At 38.5% G+C, this 19,970-nt stretch overlaps 1 protein-coding gene across 1 annotated transcript in view; it reads right to left on the reverse strand.

Moving 5' to 3' along the window:
- Positions 1-19,970, reverse strand: part of efna3b (ephrin-A3b) — a 274,701-nt gene that overhangs the window by 43,850 nt on the left and 210,881 nt on the right. Inside the window, exons 4-5 of the mRNA XM_061881978.1 lie at positions 14,732-14,797; positions 9,422-9,499 (exon numbers count right to left, since the gene is read on the reverse strand). Of these exons, the coding sequence (XP_061737962.1) occupies positions 9,422-9,499; positions 14,732-14,797 (144 nt within the window). The remainder of the gene's footprint in view (positions 1-9,421; positions 9,500-14,731; positions 14,798-19,970) is intronic.

Here is a 19,970-nt window from a genome sequence, read left to right on the forward strand (position 1 = left end):
ATTCCAAAGTCAACTGTCGGCTCTATTATAAGAAAAGGGAAGAGTTTGGGAACAACAGCAGCTCAGCCACAGAGGTATGGAGGTTGCCAGGAAAACATTTCGGACTGCATTGTGCGAAATTTGGCAGGGGTGGAATTATGGCGTGGGGTTGTTTTCCAGGAGTTGGGCTTGGCCCCTTAGTTCCAGTAAAATAAACTTCGAATGCTCCAGGATACCAAAACAATTTGGAAACTTCCATGCTCCCAACCTTGTGGGAATAGTTTGGAGCGGGCGCCTTCCTCTTCCAACATGACTGTGCATCAGTGCACAAAGCAAGGTCCATAAAAACATGGATGACAGAATTTGGTGTGGATGAACGTGACTGGCCTGCACAGAGTCCTGACCTGAACTCAATAGAACACCTTTGGGATTAATTACAACGGCGACTGAGAGCCAGGACTTCTCCACCAACATCAGCGTGACCTCACCAATGCGCTTTTGGAAGAATTCCTATCAACACACTCTGCACCCTTGTGGACAGCCTTCCCAGAAGAGTTGAAACTGTAATAGCTGCGACAGGTGGAGCCAGATCATATTGAACCCAATGGGTTAGGAATGGGATGGTACTTCAAGTTCATATGTGAGTCAAAGCAGGTGGTTAAATAATTTTGGCAATATAGCCTATGTCAACAGTTTGTGTGTGTGTGTGTGTGTGTGTGTGTGTGTGTGTGTGTATAAAAATGTCTAACGTGTGTATCTTATAATTCAAATATGAAATCTATCACTAAAAAATGTATCAAACAACTAATACAAATGATGTAAATACTTTTTTATAATAATACTTTTGTAGAGGCTTCAGGCAGTTATTATTATTATTATTATTATTATTATTATTATTATTATTATTATTATTAAAGCTTAATATGACATCTATGCTCATAGAGGTATTATTATTATTATTAAAGCTTAATATGACATCTATGCTCATAGAGAGGTACAAGTCATTTCCTGTGTTTGGCTTTCAAAGCCAAGTTTTTGCCTCATTTGGCCACTTGATGGCACTGTTGGCTCACCTTCCCCTTTCTGCCTCTGCCACCAAACAGCTGCTCATGCTCTGGTTGATTGATGACAATGTTTTTCCATCGATATGAAGGTGTAGCTATGTCTCATATTTAATTATGTATCATTATCTAGGTTAAAGAGTCAGAAAGAAACACCATTTATTTATTGTTTTGATTGTAAATAACTGTGTTTGTTAACAGTAATGGCATTAAATAGACATGGTCCATGGTTTGGATTAAGCTTTAAAATTGCAACGCCATGTTGACACATTGGATATTTTTATCATGATACTATTATTTAACCACTAGCTGGGCCAATGTCACAACAATTTGATGTAACAACATTTCCTATATGTTAGGAATGCAAAAACATTCATTCTGACTGGGGATGAATCTAATGAAAATATTTAAGCTTTGAATGTGCAGGGAAAAAAAAAACTAATATTTTATTAATTTTAATTGGGGTTTAACAATACAACTTGTTCACTTCTGATAAAATAACGGTATTGATATTGATATAATTTATTATATATAATTATATAATTATATATAATTTTCTTTAAATTGATCTCAACTCTGTACACTGCTGCTGGAATTATAATTTTCCTGAAGGAACTCTCCTGAAGGAATCAATAAAGTACTATCTATCTATCTAATATGATATTCATACATGCTTTTTTAGATTTTGTAGTGTGGAATCTTAGAAAAGGCTTGATCAAGTGCCATTACATCGGGGAACATTAATAGGTATTAAAAATATTTATTATTAACCGTCTGGAATGGACTTACGCTGTTTTTAATTAAGTGAAGGCATAATTGTGTTTTTTTTGGTGACACCTCGTGATCACAAAAATGTATTAAGTCGAATGATGCGGACACATTTGTAACTAAACACTTTCTCATACGCGTCAGACTTTGTGTATGTGCACTACTATAATTATTTGAGACTTGTTTTTAATGACAGATATCATAATTTAGACTGCAATAATGTTCAGTGAAGGACACTTGTTATGAATGTCTAGTCTGTGTGTGTTATATCATTTGCACTTGGTGTTTTGTTAAAACTGGGGATGCACTGTTATGACAAAAATATTTACAAAATGTTTAAAAAAATATTCAAAACTTTGTGGTTCTGATCTGGGCTAAACTAATTAAAGACTAAGCTTTGAATGTTGAAAAAAAAATGCATGCATTTCATTTCACTCTTTGAAGGTCCCTTGTTTTTGGTATAAAATGTGTGTCTTAAAACTAAGGATGCATCAATACCGGAGTTAAAATCACATTTTAATTTGTTTTAATTACTTTTACAGCATTTTTTCAGATGGGACCTGCTTGAGTCCTAGGGTTACTTAGTCTGATTTTATATATAAAAGTAGTGCTAAAATTAAAAGACTTAAACTTTGAAAGTGTAAAAACAAAACATTTTCACTTCTGATACGATATCGATTTTGGAGTTTTGAGTTTTAGCAGATGCCGATATTGAGCCGACACGATACCAGCAAATGTAAGACACACTTTTTATAATTTGTAATGTGGAATGTTAGAAAAGGTTTGAACAAGTGAAATTGCTCAAACAGAGAACAATGGCAGATATGCATAAATTATTTATTAACCCTCTGGAATGGAATCATGCTGTCTTTTAATACAATTTTTTTTGGTCCTGGATATTTTTTTGTACGCTTCTGACTCGGAGAATTTTGCACGTGTAAATAATATGCAACTCACATTAAATGATACAGGTTTATATTGGCACTTGTTGGGATTTAGACTGCAATATTCTTCAATTAGGACACTTTTTACAATGGTCTAGTTTCTCATGTTTCATAATTTGCATTTTGTATATTTTTTTGTCAAAGTAGTGGGTGCACAATTATTACAAAACTGGCAAAAATACATATAAAATAATCAAACAATGACTACAAACGTTGTTCTAATTTGGGCTAAAACTAATTAAAACAATAAGCTTTGAAAGTGGAATTAAAAAATGTTTTTTTTAACACTTTGTCCGGGTAACAGTAGTCCTTGTTTTTTGTACAAAAATATTGCTCCTCAAAACCAATAATGCGTCAAGATCCATCCATCCATTTGATTTTCATAGAAATTTTTCTGAAGGGACCTGCTTGGGTCCCCGGGATACTTAGTGTGATTTTTTTTTAACATGAAAAATAGTGCTTTAAAATATATCAACATTAAAAACCAAATGGAAATATTTTAACAGTGAAAGTTGAAAAGAAAAAACATGAATTCATATGATTTCTAATAAAAGTCATATGAATTCATGTTTTTTTCCGTCCCAATACAATTTTTACACTTACAATTAGGGTTGTCCCAAACCAATATTTTGGTACCAGTACCAAAAATTATTTCGATACTTTTAGAAACTTTTCAAAATAAAGGGGAGTCACAAACAAATTATTAATCATTATTGGCTTAATTTTAACAGAACATCCTACGATGTTCTGTTACGATGTTCTGATATCCTACATTAAACATATGTTTATTGTTGCATTCATAGAGCAATTTTAGAAGAATACACTCATATAACATTGCAAATTGTTAGCTATTACATATACCCTGAATAGAATAGAAAAGAACGCTTTAGTGGCATTAGATGTACAAAACCCAAAACCAGTGAAGTTGGCACGTTGTGTAAATGGTAAATAAAAACAGAATACAATGATTTCCGAATCATTTTCAACCTATATTCAATTGAACAGACTGCAAAGACAAGATACTTCACGTTCGAACTGGAAAACTCAGATATATTTTGCAAATATTAGCTCATTTGGAATTTGATGCCTGCAACATGTTTCAAAAAAGCTGGCACACATGGCAAAACAGACTGAGAAAGTTGGGCAATGCTCATCCAACTTATTTGGAACATCCCACAGGTGAACAGGCTAATTGGGAACAAGTGGGTGCCATGATTGGGTATTAAAGAAGCTTCCAATAAATGCTCAGTCTTTCACAAAGAAGAATGGGGCCAGAGTCACCACTTTGTGAACAAATGCATGAGCAAATTGTTGAACAGTTTGAGACCAACATTTCTCAACAAGCTATTGCAAGGAATTTAGGGATTTCACCATCTACAGTCCGTAATGTCTTGAAAAGGTTCAGAAAATCTGGAGGAATCATTGCACGTAAGCGATAATATTACAGACCTTCGATCCCTCAGGCGGTACTGCATCAAAAAGCGACATCAGTGTGTAAAGGATATCACTACATGGGCTCAGGAACACTTTCGAAAACCACTGTCGGTAACTACAGTTTGTCGGTACATCTGTTTTAACAAGCCACATTTAGCACTTGTTACAACAGCGTAGTTTCGTATTTAATTGAATATAAGTTGAAAAGGATTTGCAAATCATTGTATTCTGTTTTTATTTACGTTGACACAGCGTGTCAACGTCACTGGTTTTGGATTAAATGATTCATGGTTTATTTTTGCCGCTCTCGGTCCATACTTTAAAACAAATAAAATAATTTTTAAATACTAAAACCAATATGGCTAAAAGTACACACTTTGGAAGTACGAACATAAAAAAAGATACATTATAATTTTCACATAACTTTTTTTAAGGGACAAGGGGGACTAAAGTTGAATTGTTTACATAAAAGTAGTACTTAATGAATACTTTGTAATACACTTTTTCCTTGGATACTTTGTGTAGGCAAGCAATATGCAACTTTAATTGTTCATATTGACAAATGTCTGTAATATTGTTTAATTAGGTGACACTTATTACAAATGTTTGTTTTGCTTCTGGCATTTTTTGTTAAATTATTCACCGTTATTAAACATTTTTTTTAACATCTATACAAAATATTTAAAATACATACCACAACCTTTGGGCTGAAATCAATTAAAACAATCAGCTTTTAAATTGGGAAAACAAATTAAAGTAAAGTTAAAGTACCACTGATAGTCACACACACACTAGGTGTGGTGAAATTACCCTCTGCATTTAACCCCCAATTCCAACCCTTGATGCTGAGTGCCAACCAGGGAGGTAATGGGCCCCATTTTTATAGTCTTTGGTATCACTCGGCCGGGGTTTGAACTCACAACCTACCTAACAATGTTTAAAAAAGATTGAGGCAAGGACACAAAATGTACTTTTCCACCAATTCATTTAATGATTCATAATATGTTCATATATTATGGACAGTGCAGTTCTGGGGCCTAATCAAGTACTCCCCTATGTTGTAATGATACATTGCGTAATTGAGCCAAAGTCGGAGCCTTTCCCATCTTTTTTGATCTGCTGCATTGTTCAAATGTAAAAAATTGCATTCAAACAAATATTACATCATTTTTACATGAAACTTTAATCTGGCTCTGAGCAGGCTACTGTATGAACACATTTTGTTACAGACAGTGCTGATAATAAAAGTTAAAGTTAAAGTCCCAACGATAGTCACACACACAGTAGGTGTGGTGAAATGATCCTCTGCATTTGACCCATCCCCAAGTTCACCCTCTGGGAGTTGAGGGGAGCAGTGAGCAGGAGCGGTGGCCGCGCTTTTACCCCCAATTCCAACCCCTGATGTTGAGTGCCAAGCAAGGAGGCAATGGGTCCCATTTTTATAGTCTTTGGTATGACCCGGCCAGGGTTTGAACTCATGACCTACCGATCTCGGGGCGGGATACTTGCGAGATTTTCCGGGAGACTCCCGAAATTCAGCGCCTCTCCCGAAAACCTCACAGGACAAATTTCCCCCCGAAAATCTCCCGAAATTCAGGCGGAGCTGGAGGCCTCGCCTCCTCCAGCTCCATGCGGACCTGAGTGACGTTTTCACGTCCGCTTTCCCACAATATAAACAGCGAGCCTGCCCAATGACTTTATAAATGTAGAATGATCGAGGGCGAGTCCTTGGTTTCTTATGTGGGTTTATTGTTAGGCAGTTTCATTAACGTCCTCCCAGCGCGGTAACAACACACAACAACAGGAGTCACTTTTTCGTCTACCGTAAAGCAGTTTGTCTGCCGTAAACAGCAATGTTGTGACACTCTTAAACAGGACAATACTGCCATCTACTGTACATGCATAACCCCCAATTCCAACCCCTGATGCTGAGTGCCAAGCAAGGAGGCAATGGGTCCCATTTTTATAGTCTTTGGTATGAACCGGCCAGGGTTTGAACTCTCGACCTACCGATCTCAGGGCGGGATACTTGCCAACCCTCGCGGATTTTCCGGGAGACTCACGAAATCCAGCGCCTCTCCCGAAAACCTTCCGCGACAAATTTTCTCCCGAAAATCACCCGAAATTCAGGCGGCGCTGGAGGCCACTCCCCCTCCAGCTCCATGCGGACCTGAGTGACGTTTTCACGTCCGCTTTCCCACAATATAAACAGCGAGCCTGCCCAATGACGTTATGACTGTAGAATGATCGAGGGCGAGTTCTTGGTTTCTTAAATAAATAATGCCTCAAAACTAGAGATGTCCAATAATGGCTTTTTTTCTCCGATATTCCAATATCGTCCAACTGTTAATTACCTATTCCGATATAAACCGATACCGCTATATACAGTCGTGCAATTAACACATTATTATGCCTAATTTTGTTGTGATGCCCCACTGGATCCATTAAACAATGCAACAATAGGGCAGACGCAAATGAATTTGTGATTTATTTTATTTTATACGCTAGGCTAAGCCACAGTGCCTCAAATTATATATTTTTTTGTAAACTGAATTTAATTGGAAAAACATGAAAAAATAAGTATTTTTTGACGGTTCTGTCAACATCCTCGACTGAAAGAATCGCCAGGCACACGACCCTCCACTTCTCCCAAGAATCCATCGCGTGTCCAGCAACAAACGTTTCGTCAGAGCAGGCAGGTTCCTTTGAACCCAAACTTCTCCTTAAGAAAATATTGTTCATTTTGTTCAAAGGCCATTAGATTAATTCCAGTGAGCAGTGCAAAAAGAGGCTCCAAGAAAGTTAAGAAAAGATAAGACAAAGAAAAAGAAAGCAGAGATAAGGGAGAGGGAAAGGAAGCTTGCGCCTTCGTTGAGAGCCAGGAAGAAAAGAGCATGTATGAATATAATATAACTAGAGATGTCCGATAATGGCTTTTTTGCCAATATATATTCCGATATTGTCCAACTCTTAATTACCGATTCAGATATCGACCGATACCGATATATACAGTTGTGGAATTAACACATTATTATGCCTAATTTTGTTGTGATGCCCTGCTGGATTCATTAAACCAGGGGTCTCAAACTCACTTTACCTGGGGGCCACTGGATGCAGAGTCTGGGTGAGGACGGGGCGCAAGAAAATATTTCTTAAAAAAAAAAAATTTGCATACTCCTCAGCATGTCTAGTTGTATAATGACTTTTCAAATTGTATACCTTGTGCACCGCAACTTTCTCTGTGCAAATAAGATACGTCGGGGTGCCCCTGTGCTCAACAAAGAAATATTGCATCTCCCAGTTTTCCTGGAATTGTCTTTGCTCCTTACTAACCTTTCTCTTAACTGCAAACTTTGAAAAAGACATATTTGGGGTTGTGGAATATATTTGTATTCAGCCGACGCACGGAGAATAATGTTATTTCCGCAATGTGTGTTGTTCCGCTTTTCCTTCCTACAGCAGCACGGCGGTCGGCGGGTAATAGCCAGGAAAGTGCCGGGAAAGTACCTGGATAGCAAGCGCAAAAAAGTGAAGGCTCCTGGAGTGTTATCCGGCGTTATATAGTATATGTAGTGTTCATCGTGTGAGGCAATGCATAATAAACAATAACAACAACAAATAACGGTTTGAATTGGTCCAGGTTATCGGGGACTCTTATTACTGGCGGACAGATTTTGCGGTGGGCTTCATGGTGGAAGAGGGGTTAGTGCGTCTGCCTCACAATACGAAGGTCCTGCAGTCCTGGGATCAAATCCAGTCTCGGGATCTTTCTGTGTGGAGTTTGCATGTTCTCCCCGTGAATGCGTGGGTTCCCTCCGGGTACTCCGGCTTCCTCCCACTTCCAAAGACATGCACCTGGGGATAGGTTGATTGGCAACACTAAATTGGCCCTAGTGTGTGAATGTGAGTGTGAATGTTGTCTGTCTATCTGTGTCGGCCCTGCGATGAGGTGGCGACTTGTCCAGGGTGTACCCTGCCTTCCGCCCGACTGTAGCTGAGATAGGCGCCAGCGCCCCCCGCGACCCCAAAAAGGGAATTAGCGGTAGAAAAGTGATGGATGGATGGATAGATGTTGCGGTGTGACTGCAGTTAGGCACGTAAAAAAACCTTCGTCTCCATGGCAACGTCTCTGTCGCTTTCACTCATTTGTCGCTTTTCCACTAACACAGGGGTAGGCAAACCAGAACGTTGAAAGAACCATTTTGGACCCAAATAACACAACGCCGTCAAGCGTAATTCATCCAAAACTCACAGGCCGCACTAACATTAAACTTTCATATTAAGGTGGGGGCCGCAAAATAACGTCTCGCGGGCCGCATGTCTGAGACCCATGCATTAAACAATGTAACAAGGTTTCCAAAATAAAGCAACTTAAGTTATGGAAGAAAATGCCAACATGGCGCTGCCATATTTATTATTGAAGTCACAAAGTGCATTATTTTTTTTAACATGTCTCAAAACAGCAGCTTGGAATTTAGGACATGCTCTCCCCGAGAGAGCACAAAGAGGTTGAGGGGGGCGGGGTTGGGTATAGAGTCCCGGAAGAGTTAGTGCTGCAAGGGGTTCTGGGTATTTGATCTGCTATGTAGTGTTACGGTGCAGATGTTCTCCCGAAATGTGTTTGTCATTCTTGTTTGTTGTGGGTTCACAGTGTGGAGCATATTTGTAACAGTGTTAAAGTTGTTTATAAGGCCACCCTCAGTGTGACCTATATGGCTGTTGAACAAGTATGCTTGCATTCACTTGTGTTTGTGAAAAATATTATGTGATTGGGCCAGCACGCGAAGGCACTGCCTTCAAGGTTTAGCGGCGCTCTGTACTTCTCCCTATGTCCTTGTACCAATCCGTACAGCGGCGTTTTAAAAAGTCATACATTTTACTTTTTGAAACCGATACCGATAATTTCCAATATTACATTTTAAAGCATTTATCGGCCGATAATATTGGCAGTCCGATATTATCGGACATCTCTACTCAAAATCCAAATTAAAATTATACTTAAATTGTGGAAAAAATATGAATTTATATGATTTTAAGAGCATTTTTTATATGGTCCTGCTTGGGTCAGGGGTACCAAGTGCTGGTGTATGACGTAAAATGATGCTTTAAAAAATACATACAAATTAAAGCCAACACTGACAACTGACGTGGCAGCTGTATGAACGCGTTTCTGGATTCAGAGGTCATTTCCACACATACCAAGGCTCAGGTGTGTAAAAAGAAGACATGACTCACCGTTGTCGTCAATGTTTAGGCCTGGTGTAAACGTGTAGTCTGCCTCTGTTGGTTCTGCCTCATCATCCACATCGGAGGCTAATGAGAGGGAGGAAACATGGAGGGTGTTAAACTATCGGTTGTGACCAAAGGGCTTCTAATGTCTCCTAACTCCAGAGCTAAGCAGACGCGTGCGGGAGAGCAGCAGAGCAAAAGACGGAGAGGGTGAAGAAAATGGCCGGGAGCGGCCGGGCTATCAAGTCATGGCGGCAAAAGAAGAGCAGGTTGGATGGATAGAGAGGCAGTGGAAGAAGGACGAAGAGTAGTGGACTAGGGATCAAAGTGTATGAAACATACATTTATATGTATATATATATATATATATATATATATATATATTGTATAGAAGATGATGCTGGACCTTCAAAGACAAAAATGCTGAACAGACTGAGGAGGTGTGTAAAGATGGCAAGAAAGAGAAGAAGGGTATATATTGTACAAACCCTGTTTCCATATGAGTTGGGAAATTGTATTAGATGCAAATATGAACGGAATACAATGATTTGCAAATCCTTTTCAACCCATATTCAGTTGAATATGCTACAAAGACAAGATATTTGATGTTCAAACTCATAAATTTTATCTTTTTTTGCAAATAATAATTAACTTAGAATTTCATGGCTGCAACACGTGCCAAAGTATTTGGGAAAGGGCATGTTCACTACTGTGTTACATCACATTTTCTTTTAACAACACTCAATAAACGTTTGGGAACTGAGGAAACTGTGTGTTGAAGCTTTGAAAGTTGAATTCTTTACCATTCTTGCTTGATGTACAGCTTAAGTTGTTCAACAGTCCGGGGTCTTGTTGTATTATTTTACGCTCCATAATGCACCACACATTTTCGATGGGAGACATGTCTGGACTGCAAGCGGGCCACGAAAGTACCCGCACTCTTTTACTACGAAGCCACGCTTCGTTTATATATATCTATATATATATATATATATCTATATATATATATATATATATATACATATATATATATATATATATTGTTCTGGCAAGATAAGAGCCATATGATTTGTATTCAAATGTTTAAATATGTTTATCCATCCATTTCCTACCGCTTGTCTCTTGTTTGGGAGGACGCGTGGGGTCGCTGGAGCCTATCTCAGCTGCATTCGGGCAGTAGGCAGGGTACACCCTGGACAAGTCGCCACCTCATCGCAGTGAATATGTCTATCATTTTACATTTTAATTTGTGAATAAGTATTTGAACACCCTGCTATTTTGCAAGTTTTCCCACTTAGAGGGGTCTAAAATGTTTACGGTAGGTGCATGTCCATTGTATGAGAGATAACCTAAAAAGAAAAATCCAGATATCACAAGCTATGTTTTTTTTAACAATTTATTCGTGTGATAAAGCTGAAAATAAGTATTTGAACACCAACATTAATATTTGGTAGAGTAGCCTTTGTTTGCAATTACAGAGGTCAAACGTTTCCTGTGGTTCTTCACCAGGTTTGCACAGATTGCAGGAAGGATTTTGGCCCACTCCTCCATACAGATCTTCTCTAGATCAGTCAGGTTTCTGAGCTGTCGCTGAGTAACACAGACTTTCAGCTCCCTCAAAAGATTTTCAAATTGGATTTAGGTCTGGAGACTGATTAGGCCACTCTGGAACCTTGATATGGGTCTTACGAAGCCACTTCTTGGTTTTCCTGGCTGTGTGCTTTGGGTCATTGTCATGTTGGAAGATCCAGCCACAACTCATCTTCAGTGATCTGACTGAGGGAAGGAGGTTTTTGGCCAACATCTCACAATACATGGCTGCAGTCATCCTCTCCTTAATACAGTACAGCCGTCCTGTCCCATGAGCAGAAAAACACCCCCATGCTTCACAGTAGGGATGGTGTTATTGGGATGTTACGCATCATTCCTCTTCCTCCAAACACGCATAGTGGAATTCTGACCAAAAAGGTCAAATTTGGTCCCATCTGTCCACAAAAAAATTCTCCCATGACTCTTCATCCAAATGGTCATTGGCAAACTTAAGACGGGCCTTAACATGTGCTGGTTTAAGCAGGGGAACCTTCTGTGCCATGCATGATTTCAAACCATGACGTCTTAGTGTATTACCAACAGTCACCATGGAAACAGTGGTCCCAGCTCTTTTCAGGTCATTGACCAAGGTCTGCTGTGTAGTCCTGGGCTGATTCCTCACCTTTCTTAGCATCATTGAGACCCCACGAGGTGATATCTTGCATGGGGCTCCACTCCGATTGAGATTGACCGTCATGTTTAGCTTCTTCCATTTTCTAAATATTGCTCCAACAGTGGAACTTTTTTCTCCAAGCTGCTTGGCAATTTCTCCGTAGCCCTTTCCATCCTTGTGGAGTTGTACAATTTTATCTTTGGTGTCTTTGGACAGCTTCTTGCTCTTAGCCATGCTGAATGTTTGGGTCTTACTGATTGTATGGGGTGGACAGGTGTCTTTATGCAGCTAACGACCTCACACAGGTGCATCTGATTCAGGATAATACAGTGGGGTGGAGGAGGACTTTTAAAGGGGGACTAACAGGTCTTTGAGGGTCAGAATTCTAGCTGATAGACAGGTGTTCATATACTTATTTTCAGCTGTATCACACGAATACATTGTTAAAAAATCAGATTGTGATTTCTAGATTTGTTCTTTTTAAGTTATCTCTCATTTAGTGGACATGCACCTACCGTGAAAATTTCAGACCCCTCCATGACTTCTAAGTGGGAGAGCGGGGTGTTCTAATACTTATTTTCTTGTCCGTATATATATAATATTCTTCTGGCAACATAGAGCCATATGATTTGTATTCAAATTTTTAAACATGTTCATCCATCCATCCATTTTTTACCGCTTGTCCCTTTTTTGGGGGGACACGGGGAGTCGCTGGAGCCTATCTCAGCTGCATTTGGGCAGTAGGCAGGGTACACCCTGGACAAGTCGACACCTCATCGCAGTGAATATGTCTATCATTTTACATTTTAATATGTGAATACAACTGTGTATTTTAAAGATATATAAAAACAACTCGTGTTGGGTGTGTCACGTTCAATTCAAACACAACATTAAAACATGCAGACAGTGATTACCTTGTTAGTGCAAAGTAGGCTTCAAAATAAAAGCATGGCATTTTTAACCTGATATCTACTGCAACAACTAACACAATGCACCTTTTTAATTTTCTTATATCGTTAACTGACAGAATAAAAATTTGCGTACGTATGAAATTGTTATTGTGGTCAAGACATAACGAAAATTAGCAAAGCAGCTTTTTTGGATAATATAAAATATGATATATATATACATCAGGGGTCACCAATGCGGTGCCCGCGGGCACAAGGTAGCCCATAAGGACCAGATGAGTAGCCCGCTGGCCTGTTCTAAAAATAGGTCAAATAGCAGCACTTACCAGTGAGCTGCCTCAATTTTTTAAATTGTATTTATTTACTAGCAATCTGGTCTCGCTTTGCTCGACATTTTTAATTCTAAGAGAGACAAAACTCAAATAGAATTTGAAAATCCAAAAAATATTTTAAAGACTTTGTCTTCACTTGTTTAAATAAATTCATTTACTTATTTACTTTGCTTCTTATAACTTTCAGAAAGACAATTTTAGAGAAAAAATACAACCTTAAAAATGATTTTAGGATTTTTAAACACATATACCTTTTTACCTTTTAAATTCCTTCCTCTTCTTTCCTGAGAATTTAAATCAATGTTCAAGTATTTTTTTTTTTATTGTAAAGAACAATAAATACATTTTAATTTAATTCTTCATTTTAGCCTCTGTTTTTTCGACAAAGAATATTTGTGAAGTATTTCTTCAAACTTATAATGATTCAACTTCAAAAAAATATTCTGGCAAATCTAGAAAATCTGTAGAATCAAATTTAAATCTTATTTCAAAGTCTTTTGAATTTCTTTTAAATTTTTTGTTCTGGAAAATCTACAAGAAATAATGATTTGTCTTTGTTAGAAATATAGCTTGGTCCAATTTGTTATATATTCTAACAGAGTGCAGATTGGATTTTAACCTATTTAAAACATGTCATCAAAATTCAAAAATTAATCTTAATCAGGAAAAATTACTAATGCAGTATAGCTTGTTTGGTAAAGCGGCCGTGCCAGCAACTTGAGGGTTGCAGGTTCGATACCAGCTTCCACCATCCTAGTCACTGCCGTTGTGTCCTTGGGCAAGACACTTTACCCACCTGCTCCCAGTGCCACCCACACTGGTTTAAAATGTAAAAAAATTAGATATTGGGTTTCACCATGTAAAGCGCTTTGAGTCACTAGAGAAAAAGCGCTATATGAATATAATTCACTTCACATAAATTCTTGTTTTAATTTTTTCAAAAAGATTCGAATTAGCTACTTTTTCTCTTCATTTTTTTCGGTTGAATTTTGAATTTTAAAGAGTCGAGATTGAAGATAAACTATGTTTCGAAAGTTAATTTTAATTTTTTTCGTGTTTTCTCCTCTTTTAAACCGTTCAATTAAGTGCTTTTTTTCATCATTTATTCTCTACAAAAAACCTTCCGTAAAAGGGAAAAAAAATGTACGACGGAATGACAGACAGAAATACCCATTCATATATATATATATATATATATATATATATATATATATATATATACATATATATATTTATATACACAACATACATATATATAAACATATATTTGTGTATGTGTGTATATATAAACATATATATATATATATACATATATATACATATATATATATATATATATATATATATATATATATATTATTAAAGGTAAATTGAGCAAATTGGCTATTTCTGGCAATTTATTTAAGTGTGTATCAAACTGGTAGCCCTTCGCATTAATCAGTACCCAAGAAGTAGCTCTTGGTTTCAAAAAGGTTGGTGACTCCTGCTATACATACATCTAAAAAAATGCGCAATTGAAGGATAACTATGTCAATAAACCCAAATTCTGTGCTATCCCTTATGTCTAGTTCACACATGTAGTTTCGGTTTTAATAACACGACTTTTTGACCGCGTGTGTCAGAATGTGTGTGTGTGTGTGTGTGTGTGTGTGTGTGTGTGTGTGTGTGTGCGTGCGTGTGTGTGTGCGTGCGTGTGTGTGTGTGTGCGATCCCAACCCCAGTAGGATGTCCACCAGGTCAAACCCAGCAGGTGTTTCCAACCAAGCGTGTTGGTGTGTGTCGCCCTGTGTGGACCTCAGCAGCTGTGTGTCTCACAGTGCCCAGATGGGTCCAGCATTGCGGGAGTAAAACAGGTCCAAGTGACGAGACTCACCTTTGGCGCAACAGACGTACACGCGTAGTCTCAGGCAGCTGCGGCCGTGGTGATGGGTGGGCGTGGCTGTGAAAAATAGAAATAAAAAAACATCAATTTTCACATCGGCATACTATAAGTTGCCTGCAATAGAGGCCACTACATATCATGATACAGAAGAAATTCATATGGCCCAATCTTGCATGAGAATCATTTTGCAATGCTGTCTGCGGAAAATGATGGAAAACGCCACTCTACATAGCAACTGACACTGTGGTCAAAGTTGGAATTTCCACAAAACACATTTTAAAATATTCAACACTGTACTGCTATATGGTGCCAAAAAGTGAATAGTGCACCCACCCAAGTGGTCACGTTTTATGTGTCAGGTAAACCGCGACGAATGGGCCATTTGATTCCTAATCAGTACCAGACTTTTAGTACCAATACTGACAATTATTAATGGTAAATACATATTTGAAAAAAAAAGTACACCTAAACTGCAATAAGGGAGATTATCTGAAACCAGAAAATAATTGTGGAGAGACTTTTACCAGATTTGAGAGTCGCTCCTAGCCAGATCGCGCTTCAAATATTGCCTTTGGGGAAAAATAATATCTACTAAATGTTTGCCCTACATTGAGAAATTTCAAGCATAAAAATGGCAAAAATGTACTTAAAAACATCAATACAACAGACCAGTACCAATCAGAGAATGTGTTTCAGTATCGTGGCCACTGATTGGCTCAGCCTCAGACAGCACTCCTCTATTGGATTAACAGAGTGTAAAGGTGACTAAAGGTTGTTATTTTCATGTTATCGAAGATGGACTGATGCAAAATAGAAAAATGTTCTGTGGTCAGACGTGTCCACATTTTAAATTGTTTCTGGAAATATTCGACATCGTGTCATCCGGACCAAAGGGGAAGCGAACCATCCAGACTGTTATCGACGCAAAGTTCAAAAGCCAGCATCAGTGATAGTATGGAGGTGCATTAGTGCCCAACGCATGGGTAACTTACACATCTGTGAAGGCACCATTAATGCTGAAAAGTACATACAAGTTTTGGAACAACATATGCTGTCATCTAAGCGCCTTCTTTTTCATGGACGCCTCTGCTTATTTCAACAAGACAATGCCAAGCCACATTCAGCACATGTTACAACATCGTGGCTTCATTAAAAAAAGAGTGCAGGTACTTTCCAAGCACGCCTGCAGTCAAGACCAGTCTCCCATGGAAGATGTGCGGTACATTATGAGGCGTAAAATACGACAGCGGAGACCCCAGACTGTTGAAAGACTGAAGCTCTACATAAAACAAGAAGTGGAAAGAATTCCACTTTCAAAGTTTCAACAATTAGTTTCCTCAGTTCCCAAACATTTATTGAGTGTTGTTAAAAAAAAAGTGATGTAACACAGTGGTGAACATGCCCTTTCCCAACTACTTTGGCACATGTTGCAGCCATGAAATTCTATTATTATTATTTGCAAAAAATATCTTGTCTTTGTAGTGCATTCAATTGAATATGGGTTGAAAAAGATTTGCAAATCATTGTATTCTGTTTGTATTTATCTCTAACACAATTTCCCAACTCATATGGAAACGGGGTTTGTAGTAATAACAGCAAAAGTTATTAATACATGTATTATTGGGTTTATTTATAAAGCCATTCATGTGATTTAGGGCTATATAAATAAAAATTGATTGATTGATGAAAAGAGCTAACAGCTGAGCCAGCATTATTAGTGCTGATGAGTTTATTGTAAAAAAATATCACCACCAGTTAAACACGCATGAGTATCAACCAAACAGCAAAAAACCAAATTTTTAAAGGGGAACATTATCACAATTTCAGAAGGGTTGAAACCAATAAAAATCAGTTCCCAGTGGCTTATTTTATTTTTCGAAGTTTTTTTCAAAATTTTACCCATATATCCCGAAAAAAGGCTTTAAAGTACCTGATTTTCGCTATCTGTAAATCCACCCGTCCATTTTCCTGTGATGTCACATAGTGATGCCAATACAAACAAACATAGCGGATAGAACAGCAAGATATAGCGACATTAGCTCGGATTCAGACTCGGATTTCAGCGGCTTACGCATGTATTGAAACGGGTGGTTGGAGTGTGGAGGCAGATAGCGAAAACGAAAGTGAAGAAACAACTGAAGCTATTGAAAGAATAGCTATTGAAGCTATTCGGCGATCGCCTTCTAACCAACGATTGCATCTTTTGACCAGACGACTGGAGCAACTTAAATCTGTCGATTGGTAAGTGTTTGTTTGGCATTAAATGTGGGTGGCGGGAAAGGCTGGATGCAAATGTAGCTACAAATGTACATACAGCTAGCCTAAATAGCACGTTAGCATCAATTAGCTGGCAGTCACGCCGTGACCGAATATGTCCGATTAGCACATAAGTCAATAACATCAACAAAACTCACCTTTGTGATGTCGTTGACTTTATCGTTGGAAATGCATCTGCTTTGAGTGTCGCAGGATATCCACACATTCTTGCCATTTCTGCCATGTTAGCATCGATTAGCATGTCATGCTAATCGATGCACACTCCACGTAAGACAACTTGAATCCGTCTCTGTTCGTGTTGTTACACCCTCCGACAACACACCGACGAGCCATGATGTCTCCAAGGTACGGAAAACAGTCGAAAAAACGGAAAATAACAGAGCTGATTTGACTTGGTGTGTGTAATGTGTTTGAGAAAATGGTGGATTGCTTACCATTGTAACGTCACGGGTGAAAGGTCATCGCTCCGACAGCGAACAATTGAAAGGCGTTTAAATCGCCAAATTCACCCCTTTAGAGTTCGGAAATCGGTTAAAAAAACATATGGTCTTCTTTCTGCAACATCAAGGTATATATTGACGCTTACATAGGTCTGGTGATAATGTTCCCCTTTAAAGTGTGTGGAGAGGTACAACCATCATGTTGAGTTAATGTAAACTACACCAGGAGTTTGCCTACAGCCGCATGAATTGTTAGCCCACTTCTAATTGGAGATATTGGTATTTTTTAAGTATTTTTGTAGACTGCATGTTCCACTTACCATAATGTTGTTTACAATGAATTATTAATGCTGGCTCAGCATGTTGCTCCTGACCAGTATTGCAACAGTGGTTCTGTTGCTGCTAACTTGTGCCTGCGTCCAATTCTGATTGATATATAGGGACGATTGAAAGTAGGGATAAAGGATGATTGTGGCAGGGGCGTGGTCCACGCGTTCCCTGTGGGCGGGGTGTGTGCAGCGATCGGCCATGAAGCAGCTGACAGGTGAGTAGATGAGCTCAGCTGGAACGAGTTATCTAATCACCTGTTCCTTTATTAGCGGCGCGGGAAACCTTGAGGAGGAGAGGACACAGGCGGAGCAGAGGACACACGCGGAGCGGAGGACGATCGGCTGAAAAGCCGAAGTGAACAAATAACTAAAACAAACATTGTGGATTGCAAGTACGGGCTGAAAAGCCAAAACTGACATTTGTGTGAATAAACAGTAATTAAAAAGTGTAAACCTGCTCGAGTGTGCTGCTCCTTCCCTGTGCTCCCAGAAGAACAAGCAGGATCTTGCTACAATGATGTAAGTGAAAATGTACAGGTGGATGGATTGATGGTTTTATAATTTGTGGGGTTGACCATTAGAGATGATATACCATATAAAATATATCAATTTGGACCAAAAAAGGGTTTTAAATACTGTCGTTTTAATGGATGTTGATGACACATTCTGGATGTGTCTGCAAATTGGACAGAAATGTAGAGTCCTCGCAAGCGGCTAACATCCCTCCACAGTGCGAATCACTCATCCTCGCCTGCACAGCGGCAAATAAACCAGGTTTCTTACAAGTATTATTTTCACTGAAGGACGGAAAATAGCTAAAGATGCAACACGACCCACTGTAGGTGGATACAATGAGCTACGCTAACAGCTATGCTAAAGCTCTGAATGAAAATAGGGGTGGGATAATCAATACAAATATCGTCAATAACGATGCCAAGATTAGTATCAGTATATGGTGATTACCGTATCTTTTTGGACTATAAGGTGCTCTTAAAATCCTCTCATTTTCACAAAACTCGACATTGCGCCTTATAACCCGGTGGGCCTAATGCACGGAATAATTTCGAAGCTATTTTATTTGGTTCATGGTGAAATGATTAGTGTGACCAGTAGATGGCCGTCACACATAAGAGGTAGGTGTAGACTGCTGTATGACTCAAGTAAACAACACAACAATTTTATATGTTCCATGTAAAAGATAGAACATTACACACGGCTCTCAAAAAATCTTTCAAAATGTTTTAGTAGTACATTTTTTTGTGCCATTTATAATATAAAGTAGTGTAAAGTTCTTACTTATATCTGTCAGTAAACTTGCCATTAAAGCGCTAAAACATACCGGCGTAGTGAGTTTACATTATTCACCCAAGGAACTTTAGTTACTAGAGTTCCGGTCGGACGTTTTTTTCACGGGACACATTTCCGGTGTGGTTTTAAGTAAAGTCTGAATGTGATTAAAACAGTTAGCTCCATCTTTTGACACTTCTTCCACACCCGTCCTTGCACGCTACACCACCACAACAAAGATGACGGGGAGAAGACGCTGTCAAAGGTGAGCCAAGTAAATAAGACCACCCACAAAACGACACATCCGCAAGGGACTGTCAGAAAGCGGATTGAAGATGATCTGTAAAACATAATCTATGCAACATTTTGACCAAAGAACCACCATTACATGTTATGTAGACCACAAGAAAGTGTTTTATATTTAGAAAAAAAACATAATAATATGACTCCTTTAATGCGCCTTATAATCCGGTGTGCCTTATATATATGAAAAAAGATCGAAAATTGACCATTCATCGGCAGTGCGCCTTATAATTCGGTGCGCCCTATGGTCCGGAAAATACAGTATCAGCATTGGTATGACTAGGGATGTTATGATTTGAAAATCTCATATCATGGTTATTTTATTATTTTTTTTTAATTATTAATTTTTTTTGTGTGTCCTGTCCAGCTTTTCAGGCAAATCATATCGTTGATGTAGATGCCCATATCGGCTGTTCAGATTTACTTTACAAAAGAGAAGTGTCGAATATTTCTCTTGTTGCCCTATTTGTATTTGACTTTATTAAATGTATTTATATTATAATTTGGTGCAGCCGGGCCGGAGCAGGAGGGGATAGAAAGACAAAAACATAGGAAAACAGAGGGGGAAATTGTGGGGGTAAGACAGAGAGACAA

This window comes from Nerophis ophidion, linkage group LG21 (assembly GCF_033978795.1).
Source record: "Nerophis ophidion isolate RoL-2023_Sa linkage group LG21, RoL_Noph_v1.0, whole genome shotgun sequence".
NCBI lineage: Eukaryota > Metazoa > Chordata > Actinopteri > Syngnathiformes > Syngnathidae > Nerophis > Nerophis ophidion.